General features: G+C 41.1%; 1 protein-coding gene across 1 annotated transcript in view; it reads right to left on the bottom strand.

The window, feature by feature from the left end:
- sntg2 (syntrophin, gamma 2) overlaps positions 1-12008 on the bottom strand; it is a 357280-nt gene that overhangs the window by 282695 nt on the left and 62577 nt on the right. Inside the window, exon 2 of the mRNA XM_072549107.1 lies at positions 3494-3599. Coding sequence (XP_072405208.1) covers positions 3494-3599 — 106 coding nt within the window. The remainder of the gene's footprint in view (positions 1-3493; positions 3600-12008) is intronic.

The raw sequence follows: 12008 nt of genomic DNA, 5'->3' as shown, positions 1-12008 counted from the left end.
CCACTCGCTTGACTATGTTGTCCTTGCTGATGAAGTTGGTGATTTTTGGTGTACATGTCTTTGGTTCTTCTAATGGTGTAGTCAGTGTTTCCTTGGCCAGGTTGATGTTGATGGATGTGAAGAGGGCTGTTACATCAAAGGAGACCATTATTTCATCCTCTTCTATCTTGGTGCTTTGATGTTATTCAGGAATTCTTAGGTGGAGTAAATGGAGTGGTGTGAGCCTTCTACTAACTGTTTTAGTCTATGGTGTAGTTCCTTGGTTAATCTGTACATTGGTGTTCTAGGTAGTGAGACTATGTGCCTGAAGACGGCTCCTGGTTTGTGAATTTTGGGTAATCCGTAGAAGCGTGGGGTGTTGGATCCATATGGTTTTATTTTTTGGAAGTATGCCTTGTTTAATTCTCCAGATTTCTGAAGTTGCTTGAGTAGGGCTGTGATTCTGTTCTCTAGTTGTGGGGTCAGGTCTATCGCTACCAGTTGGTAACTATCAGTATCTACAAGCAGTGTGTTCGCTTTCTCAATGTAGTCTGTCTGGTTTAAAATGACTGTCAAGTGTCGTTTGTCTGCAGGTAGGATAACAATGTTTTTACCTTTTATGAGTCCTTCTAGTGTTTTCCTTTCTTGTGTACTGAGTGTGTTTCCTTCCTTTTTCCTGTTTAACCTTGTTGTGATTATCTGTCTGATGGTTTGCTGGGTTTCTTCCGTGAGTTGGTTGTCTTTCAGTGTTGTTTCTAATGCTGCTAAGAAATCTTTCTCGTCTGCATCCCGGAAGTTGCAATTTAACCCTCATATTAAGCCGGCTTTTTCAGCGTCTGCTAAAGATCGTTCAGATATGTTTTTATCCATGCTTCTAGGTTGGCTGTGTTGTTATTTTGTATGAGTTTGTCGAGCTTTATCTGCAGGTCTAGTTTTTTTTCATTTTCTGTGTTTGTCGCTATCTAATGTCTATGACTCATTCTACTGTGTCGCATTAGTGAGTAAAGTTTTTTTTGGCGCAAGCTTTGTGAGGAATCTACACAAGACAGCTAATTTATCAGTAATTAATTCAAATGCAAGTTGCGCATCACTAGGCACCACTGTTCAATCAACTATTTAAGTTAGATACTTTCAGAAGGATACAAAATTAAGATAAACATTTATAAGTGTATCTGTCTGCATGAGGAGACATAATTTCTCACACGCTCATTGTTGAATCATATTTCTATGGAATACATTGTTTTTTTTCCCCACCGACCTAGCGATAAAGCTGTCCAGTCAGGAATAATGTGAAAGGGGCTGCTCTACAGTAACAATGCTGAAAGCACTTCTGAAACTATGTTGTCATGTCATTGCTCAAAAGGACATCCTCTCCTGCACATGATAACATTTCTGCTGTCTGCTCTATAAAAAGAAACAATATCTACTTTTTGGGCTGATTTTGGATGCATTTTAAAACTGTCATTGATAAAAAAAAACTAGACGACACGTCTTTTAACCTATGCTGTTTTCATCTTTAGGTTGCCAAAGAATGCCTACAGACAGCTCATGACTTTGGTTGTCACCTTCTCTGACTGAATATATTTTAAAATAGTTTGCATGTTGCATAGAGTCTGAAAGAGTTTAAATTTCTGCCATCAAGCCGATTAAGCAGAGTCAGATGCAATTCACAGCTCCTTCGAAGAGAACCCTTTGTACAATTACAATATTTAAAAGATATCTGCATGGGTTTATGAATAGAAAGGGTTCAGAGGGATATGGGCCAAATGCTGGCCAATGGGACTCGTTCAGAATGGGATGTCTGGTCAGCGTGGATGAGTTGGGTCGAACGGCTGAATCTCTGACCCTGAAAGCACTGGTGTGGCATCTTAATGGCCTGGATGCTGCAATCAATGGCAAAGCAAGGACTCTGCCCTTAAAAATAGCCTCACTGAATGATCGAGTGATCTTGTGGTGAAAACATAGCCTCTCGCATTGTGCAATACGTTCAGTTGTTTTGAATACAGACTCCCAGTGATAAACTACAGTGATGTCATTAGGCTGATCAAGCAGCCATACGCATTAAAGATTTCTCATAGACAGCCAACTAAGTAATGAAAGGCATTAAAATTAATTCACTTTAAAAAAAAAGCATGGAGCAAAATCAAAGAAAGATGAGGATGCACATGAGATTAAGGTAGAAGCTGTGATATTATGAAACCATAATATTTCAGAAAAAAATTCCTTGGTCAATTAAAATGGAGACATTTATTAACACTCCCAAATCTATTTTTCCCACCTTAACTTTGCTGCTCAGCAACAGTTATTACTTAGATTGATACTAAAAGCCCAGTTGCAGTTGAAAAAAAAGGTTTTCTCAAATGCATTTTCTGACAGCAATCTGAGTGGATGAGATAATGAAATTCTCACCACATCAACTGATTTCATGGATTGCTGGCTTGGGTGGAATGGGTGTGTGGGATGAGCATGGTAAACCTGGTAGCAGAGCAATAAATGACAGGCACCAACTGCAGGCTTGCCACATTAATCTTCACTTGCTCTATATCTCGATAAGTTGCAATCAGTTTCCCAGCTGTCAGGTCACCATCAAATACACGCCTTGTAAAAGCCAGACCGTGTTCCCCCACATTGGATAAGTGTGCTGTATAATTAGTAGCAGTTTGGTAACCTGGGCCCATATCCACTGAAATTGGACTAAGATTGAAACTGGATTAACTATCAGAAAATTGCTTACCCCGTCAGTTTTACATGAATTTGAATCCTGGGCTTCCGTAATGAAACAACCAGAATTGAACCCACTACACCACCTAGCACCACTGTATAACAAATGCCTGCACTATTTCTATTGGTTTATTGCAATTAATGCTGCAGTCTGACAGTGGTACTTTGCATTAAGAAATCTATGAAATTATGGCCTAATAAATTTCAAAAAACCTCCACAAGAGTAATCGAAGGGCATATTAAGCTAGGAATTTAGTGACAAAAGTATACGCTGCAGCTAATTTATTCCTTACTTCATCAGCCACGGAATAATAATTGCATGAGCATTGAGAAATTACAACTGTTTCCAGGTGGCTTAATTCTTGTATTGCATTAACTATACCTACATAATATATGAGTGGCTGACTGAAACAGAAATTATTTAGCAGATGGAAATAGAAAGAAAACTATTAAACACAAAGCATGTTGGCTTAAGGCTACTTATTGATGTCCTGGTAATTAAGCCACATAGAGAAAGTAGCTATAAATTTAATTGATAAATTGAATACGTTCATTCAATATTTTATTTTTTGTGCATGTAAAGTTATGACCTGTAAATTGGGGAGGGTGGGTCCAGCTTAAATGGGGAAGCAATTAATATGTACATGTGCTGCAGTAGCTGGGCTTTACAAATTTAGAACAACACAATTGTCCTGATCAATTTACAGGCAGCTCTCCAACCTTTAAGATGATTGTTTGTGCCACTGTGGTCAATTCTGTGATAAGCATTGCCAGCTGTGGTTCAATAACTAACCCTGGCATGGAAGTGTCTGTGACATTTGCAACTCCATCTGTTTTCTCTGGGTCAGTTGGTAGCACCTTTACTTCTGACTCATAACGTAATGGGTTCAAGTTCCACTCTGGGAATTGAGCACAAAATCAAGCATGACACACTATGACAGTATTGAGGGAGCACTTCGTTGTCAATGGCCCGGCCTGCTCTCTGAGGCAGGCAAAAACAATTCCATGGTACTAGCTTGATGGAGTGCAGGGTAATTATCACCAATGTTCGAGTCAACAGTTTGCTTTCAGAAAGAAAATCACAAAGCTTATCCAGTCATTCTTTCATTGTGGTTTTTGGGAGTTGTCTGAGCAAATAAATGACCACCATATATCTACAGGATATATTAGACTACAGGAGTACCTCAATGATTGTAAAATGCATTGAGATGTGGTCAAGTACAGAAGTCTTTATTTTTGCTAATACATTGAAAATTGCAATCGAATTACACCTTAACTTTCTAAATTTCAGCAAAAGATATCTTGAGTTCACCAGGATTTCCTTGTAATTTAACCATTGGAGTCCAGGTTTAATTCTGGTAAACCTTTTGGTAAACTATAATCTCTCCCGACCTAATATCTCCTTCTTATGTTGTGCCCAGAACTGCTTCCAGTATTGCAATATTGTATAACCAGGGTATCGCTTTGCCACACTATATTTTCTAACCATGTTAATCAGAGTCTTCAAGATCTACAGGTCAATCTTTCATTAACCAATTTTCTGCAATGTTTCCCTGTCACTAACTTTTCAATATCAAGATAGCACCTTGTTTTATCCTTTCTGAGTCCAAAGTGAATGACCTTGTACTTGCTTTTATTGAAATCCATTTCTTTCTTTTTTGTTCACTCATGTGATCAATTAGAGTCATACTTTCATAAGTGGTTACAGCACAGAAGGAGGCCATTCAATTCAGTGTCTGTTCTGGCTCTCTGAAGCATCTCATGCCACGATTTTGCCTTTTCTCCATAGCTCTGAATTTTCTTTCCTTTTCAGATAATGATTCCATTCCCTCCAGAAAGCCTCACTTGAGCTTGCTTCCACTGTGATCGCAGGCAGCCCATTTTGGATCCTAACCGAAGTGAAAAAAGATTTTCCTCATGCTTGTTGCGTCAAATCAAATAAAAATGATGTTGTCTTGTTATTGATTCTTAAACAACGGACACAGTTTCTTCATTTCTAATCTCTTCAGGCCACTTGTGCTTTTGAACACCTCCATCAAACTTCTTGCCACTCTTCTCTCTTCTACAAAGAAAACAGTTCTAACTTCTCCAATTTTTCTATGTAACTGAAGTTCCTCATCACTGGACCATTCTCATGAACCTTTGCTAAACCATGTCGAATGACTTTGAGAAACTGATGGAATGTTCCAGCTCAGGCCAAACCTGTGTTTTATACAGATTTAACCAAGCTTCCTTGCTTTTATTACCGATGTGACCATTGGAAAAGCCCAGGGTGTTGTCTGGTTGATTAGCTGCTTTTGCAACCTATTTAGTCACCTTAAATCATTTAAACTCTTTTACACTCTGTTCTCTCTACAGTCCACTCCCTTTAGAATTTTGCTCTTTCTGCAACAACACTAAATGGGCGAGTGTTTGGTGTGGCCCTAATGATTCTATTTAAGATCTACAATGGAAATATTAAACAAGTTAATGGGCAAAATAGAATGAATAAATATCACCTGGTGGCTTTAATGGAGATGAGATTGCAGGGTAACCAAGACTGAGAACTGAATATTCAAACATACTAAAAGTTCCAGAAGAGTAGGCATAAAGGAAAAGGAGATGGCATAGCTTTGTTAATAAGAGAACCTATCAGAGAATTACTTTGTATGGAAAAAAAGGAATAGCAAAGGAAACAAATCATGGTTTGGAGTTGTCTGTAATTCCCAAAGAGTTGTCAAACTGTCTTTGAAATTATAAAACAGGAAATAATGGAGGCACGTCAAAATTGACATGACAGATCAGATGGATAAAGATAACATTGAAGTTAAATCTGCAGAATGAATCTGGGGTTGCTTCTTAGTGCAATACATTTATAACCTACCTAGTAATAGGCTATTTCAGACCTAGCATTATGTAAAGAGATAGGATTAATAAGTGATCTCATAGTTAAGGATCCGCTTAGGAGCTAGCAATCATAACACGATAGAGTTCAAATTCAGTTTGAGGGAGAGCAACTTGGTTCTCATACCAGCATTCTCATCTTCAATAAGGGCAATTACAAAAATCACATCCATAGTAGTCTGGGGAAATAGACAAACGGGAAAGTAGATAGATGGTCAGTGGCAAAAAATTTAAGCAAATATTTCATAATGCTCAGCAAAAATTTACTCTAGTCAAAAATAAAGACTCAATGAGACAGATGAACTATCCATGGTTAACAAAGACCATCAAAGAGGGTATCTAACCAAAACTTAAGGCATATAAATTGGCAAAAACTCATGGTAGGCCAGCAGATTAGGATTTTTTGCTGAGGAACCAGCAGCAGATAATTAAATAGTGAAGAAAAAAATTAATTGTGAAAATAAATTGGCAAGAAATATAAAAATAAAGAGTCAGAGCTTCAACAGGCCTTTAAAAGAAAATAGTTAAGGTAGTGATGGACCCTTTGAGGGTGTGACTGGGAACTAAGAACGGGGTACAGGACATTGGAAGATAATTAAAACTAATATTTTGCATTGGTCTTTACGGTGTCAGACATATAAACATATAAGGAGTCAAGACATTTAAATATGAATTAAAAAATTACAGCTGCAGCTGAGGGAAAGTCAAGGTAGCAAGAGTTGTATTGCTTTTCTTTGCAGTTACAGAGCAAGTCCTCACAAAACTATTGGAAAGCACTTAGATATATTCATCTCTGTATACGCCTTCATGAGATACCCACTGAAGTGACTTGCATGTATACAAATACAATCAAGAATAGAAGACTGAATCATTGAATTTAAAGCTAATCCACTAAAGCCAGGAGGTAAAGACCTTATGAAATATGATAGTCATGTTGAAAAGCAAGCAATTCTCTGTAGCATCCAACAATTTGATGTGACCAACTGAGGAGTGATGACTGTTAAGCGTGGTTCAGAAACCATCACATAAAGAACATTATAGTCGAAACAATGAACACACCATTCATAAACATTTAATATAATTCTGGCATCACCCTTCAGATGAAGAACAGTGAGAGTACAACTGATGCCAGATGATATTCAATACACAACAGGATATCCACACCACGGAAATAATTATGTTTCAAAGTGAATTATTTTTCAATTGATAAACAAAGTTTTTGATTGCGTATATCTGAATACATTGTCAAATTCATAGAAAATTTATAATATATCAGTGCTATTGGTGAACTTTATGGTTTTCACTTTTGGAAATAACCATTGAAACATACTATGCCTCCCAGGTACTACACAGAGTGATATATTACATAGAAAATTGCATTTGCGTTTTGTCCATTTATGGATAAAATGCAAACATAATAGCAGGTGGTGAAAAAGCAATCTATGATTTAAAGGTAAAAGCAGTTCTGGTTCTCACGTTCTACGTTTTATTACACAAGAGTTACACAAGGCCAAAATTTAGTTGTGGATTCAAAGGGAAATTTTATAATTAGGTAAAAGAGAAAAGAAAACAAGAACATGTGGTCATGTTGTGGAGAATGAATATTTTATATGTTAACAATTCTATGATTCTATATGTCACCATGGGAGATCCACTTGACTGAGATGGGAAAATTATAAAAATATTAAGGCCCAATGCACATTTTGCTGTTTATTTCCTTATGCCACATCCTCAAGTGTCACTTATGTTATGAAAAATGTCATAGGATTGGTTCAATCTAGGTATTCCTAAATCATAAAACAAAAGATACAGCAAAAGATTTAGGGATTTAAGAATCAAACATGAAATCACAGATGTATAAGATTTCAATGAGAATATACTGCAGATGTATAAAAATGAATAAATGAACTTAAAGTCAGAAAAATCCATCAATAAGAGGGGGGAAAAAAATGAAGCGATGAATACAACCTGAAAATTTGAGAATCCTTTTACCCAAGCAAGCTGAACTCTGTTACAAGAAAGATTTGTACAATGAAAACTATTTTTTAGAGAAATGAAACAGGACTTATTAAACTTAATTATACAACTCACGTTGCCTATCACAATCTTTTCTAGCAAAAGGTTGTTTAGTGACCATAACCCTATGTTTCAAAGTCATGATGGAAACAGATAAGGATTATGGAGAGGTTAAATGTCGAAGTTGGGGGAAGACCGATTTCGATATTATTCGACAGGCTCTGGCAAACATAGACTGGGTGCAGCTATTTACTGAGAAGTCTATAGATATAAAGTGGGAGTCTTTTCAAAGTAGTATGGTGAGAATTCAAGGTCAATGCAATCCTCCTAACAGCAGAGGCAGCTGGTCCAGGGAACCTTGGTTGTTAAGAGATAAAGAGTTTAATAAAGAAAAGGAAGGAAACCTATGACACGTATATTGCATTAAAAGTATAGAAAGGGTAGGAGGCTATTTAAAAAGAAAATTAGGAGGGCAAAGAGGGGCCATGAAGTATTTTTAGTGGATAGGATCAAGAAAAACCCTAAGGCTGTTTATAAATATATTAAGAGGAAGAGGATTACCAGGGATAGAGTGAGAACTTTTATAGACCAAAGGGCAATCTGTCTTTGGAGTCAATGGATGTGGGTAAGGACTTGAGTGAATACTTCTCACTCATATTGAGGAGAAAGGCATGGTAGCCATGGATTTCAGTTGCAATGGTGAGGGTCTAGAACATGTTAAGATTAATAAGGAGGAGGTATTAGATGTTTTATTAAGTGTACAGATGCTTAGATCCCCATGGCATGATGAAATGTATCACAAGCTGCCAGGGAGATAAAAGAGGAGATTGCTGCAGCCCAGATGGAGATATTTAACACCTCGTTGGCCATAGGTGAAGTGCCAGATGACTGGAGGGCAGCTAATGAAGTTCCTTTGTTCAAGAAGGAGCAAGTAATTACAGACCAGTTAATTAATGTTGATGATAGAGAAAGTATTGGAAGTATTTCTGAAGGATGGGATTCATCAGTAATTGGAAAGACAGGGATTGATCAGGAATAATCGACACAACATTGTAGCATGGGGCAGCATGGTGGCTCAGTTGTTAGCACTGCTGCCTCACAGTGGCAGGGAACTGGGTACGATTCCATCCTTGGTCTGTGTGGAGTTTGCATATTCTCTCTGTTTGCATGGGTTTCCTCTGGGTACTCCGATTTCCTCCCATAGTCCAAAGATGTGCAGGTTAGGTGAACTGGCCATGCTAAATTGCCCATGGTGTTCAGGGATATGTAGGCTAGGTGCATCATTCAGGAGAATGCGTCTGGGTGGGATACTCTTTAGAGGGTTGGTGTGGACTTGTTGGGCCAAATGATCCGTTTCCACACTGTAAGGATTCTATGAAAATAGAAGGAGGACGATCCTGTCTGACAAGCTAAATTAAGTTATTTGAAAAGTTGATGAAATGTATTCATGAGGGTAGTGCAGTTGACATGATTTACATGGACTTCAGTAGACCTTTGACAAGGTCCATGCGAAAGGTTGGTCCGAAAGGTAAAAGCCCAAGGTATCCAAGGCAAGTTTGCAAACTGAATCCAAAACTGGCTTACAAATAGGAGGCAAAGGGTGATGGTAGTGGGTTGTTTTTGTAATTGAAAGCCTGTGACCAGCAATGTACTGCAGGATTGAGAGTGTGTTGCTGGAAAAGGACAGCAGGTCAGGCAGCATCCAAGGAACAGGTAAATCAATGTTTCGGGCCAGAGCCCTTCATCAGGAATGAGGCTGGGAGCCTCAGGGGTGGAGAGATAAACGGGGAGGGGGTGGGGTGGGGGCGGGGGGGGGGTGGGGAGGGTGGAGCTGGAGAGAAGGTAGCTGAGAGTGTAATAGGTGGCTGGAGGTGGGGGTAAAGATAATGGGTCAGAGGGGAGGGTGGAGCGAATAGGTGGGAAGGAAGATTGACAAGTGAGACAGGTCATGAGGGTGGTGCTGAGCTGGAAGTTTGGAACTGGGGTAAGGTGGGAGGAGGGGAAATGAGGAAACTGGTGAAGTCCACATTGATGCCCTGGGGTTGAAAGGTCCTGATGCAGAAGATAAGGCGTTCTTCCTCCAGGCGTCGGGTGGTGAGGGAGTGGTGATGGAAGAGGCCCAAGACTGCATATCCTTGGCAGAGTGGGAGGGGGAGTTGAAGTGTTCAGCCATGGGGCAGTGGGGTTGGTTGGTGCTGGTGTCCTGGAGATGTTCTCTAAAGCGCTCTGCAAGAAGGCGACCAGTATCCCTAATGTAGACGAGACTGTATCGGGAGCAATGGATACAATAAATGACATGTGGAAGTTCAGGTGAAACTTTGATGGATGTGGAAGGCTCCTTTGGGGCCTTGGTTGGAGGTGAGGGAGGAGGTGTGGGTGCAGGTTTTACAAATGTGGTGGTGGCAGGGGAAGGTGCCAGGAGAGGGTGGTGGGTTGTTGAGGGGCATGGACCTGACCAGATAGTCACGGAGAGAACGGTCTTTGTGAGAAAGCAGATAGGGGTGGGGAGGGAAATATATCCCTGGTGGTGGGGTCCATTTGTAGATGGCGGAAATGTCAGCGGATGATGCAATTTATGTGGACATTCGTAGGGTGGAAGGTGAGGACCGTGGGGTTCTGTCCTTTTTGCGGTTGGAGGCGTGCGGTTTGAAGGTTAAGGTGCAGGATATGGATGAGATGCGTTGGAGGACATTTTCAACCACATGGGAGGGGAAATTTTGGTCTTTATAGAAGGAGGCCATCTGGTGTGTTCTGTGGTGGAACTGGTCCTCCTGGGAGCAGATGCGGCAGAGGCGGAGGAATTGGGAATACGGGATAGCATTTTTTCAGGAGGTAGGGTGGGAGGAGGTGTAATCCAGGTAGCTGTGGGAGTCGGGTGGGTTTGTAAAACGTGTCAGTGTTGAGTCAGTCCTCATGGATGGAGATAGAGAGGTCTAGGATGGGGAGAGAGGTGTCAGAGATGGTCCAGGTGAATTTAAGGTCAGGGTGCAATGTATTGGTGAAGCTGATGAGCTATTCAACCTACTCGTGGTAGCACGAGGTGGCGCCAATGTAGTCACCAATGTAGCGGAGGAAGAGTAGGGAGTGGTGCTGGTGTAACTCCGGAAGATGAACTGTCCAAACTTCCAGCTCAGAACTGTCCCCATGACCTGTCCTACCTGCCTATCTTCTTTTCCACCTATCCACTCCACCCTCCTCCCTGACCTATCACCTTCATCCCCTCCCCCACTCACCTGTTGTACTCCATGCTACTTTCTCCCCACCCCCATCTTCCTCTAGCTTATCTCTCCACCGTGGGCGGCACGGTGGCACAGTGGTTAGCACTGCTGCCTCACAGCGCCAGAGACCCGGGTTCAATTCCCGCCTCAGGCGACGAACTGTGTGGAGTTTGCACGTTCTCCCTGTGTCTGCGTGGGTTTCCTCCGGGTGCTCCGGTTTCCTCCCACAATCCAAAGATGTGCAGGTCAGGTGAATTGGCCATGCTAAATTGCCCATAGTATTAGGAAGGGGTAAATGTAGGGGTATGGGTGGGTTGCGCTTCGACGGGGCGGTGTGGACTTGTTGGGCCGAAGGGCCTGTTTCCACACTGTAGGTAATCTAATCTAATTTACATTGTAGCTTCAGGCTCTCTGCCTTTGTGCCTGATGAAGGGCTTTTGCCCGAAACATCGATTTTGCTGCTGTGCTCTTCCAGCACCACTAATCCAAAATCTGGTTTCCAGCAATCTGCAGTCATTGTTTTTACCCTGTTCTACATAGCTGACAAAGAAAAAGGCACAGCTGGGGCCCATGCGGGTGCCTATGGCTACCCCTTTTGTGTGGAGGAAGTGGGAGGATCTATGAGGTTGGAAGCTGTGGGTGAGAGATCCCCTGAGGTGACGAGGTTGTGTATGGTCTGGGAGATGATGGTTTGGTGATGGGGTGTAAGGTCATGGTCAAGCGGGTGATTGGAGGAGGTGTCTTCGAGTTAACACCTAGCTTCAGTGGTGTAGAGGTCAGTGTGCCAAACTACCACTGCACCCCCTTTGTCTGCTGATTTGATGGTGAGGTTGGGGTTAGAGTGGAGGGCTGAGTGTTGTACAGCAGGGATCAGTGCTGGGACCCTTGCTGTTTGCTAAATACATCAACAATTTGAATACAAAATGTTATAATTAGTAAGTTTGCAGATGGCATGAAAATTGGTGGTGTAATTGATAGGAGGAGGATGGTCTCAGGCTGCAAAGCGATATTGATCAGCTGGTAAATTGGGCAGAGCAATGACAGGTGGGATTTAATCCTGTGGCTCAGTGGTTAGCACTGCTGCCTTACAGTGCCAGGGATGTAGGTTCGATTCCACCCTCTGAATTACTGTCTGAATGGAGTTTGCACATTTTCCCAATGTCTGTGCGGGTTTCCTTTGGGTATTCTGGT

Source organism: Chiloscyllium punctatum, chromosome 3 (genome assembly GCF_047496795.1).
Source record: "Chiloscyllium punctatum isolate Juve2018m chromosome 3, sChiPun1.3, whole genome shotgun sequence".
Taxonomy (NCBI): Eukaryota; Metazoa; Chordata; class Chondrichthyes; order Orectolobiformes; family Hemiscylliidae; genus Chiloscyllium; species Chiloscyllium punctatum.
This window is presented reverse-complemented; position numbering and strand designations above follow the sequence as displayed.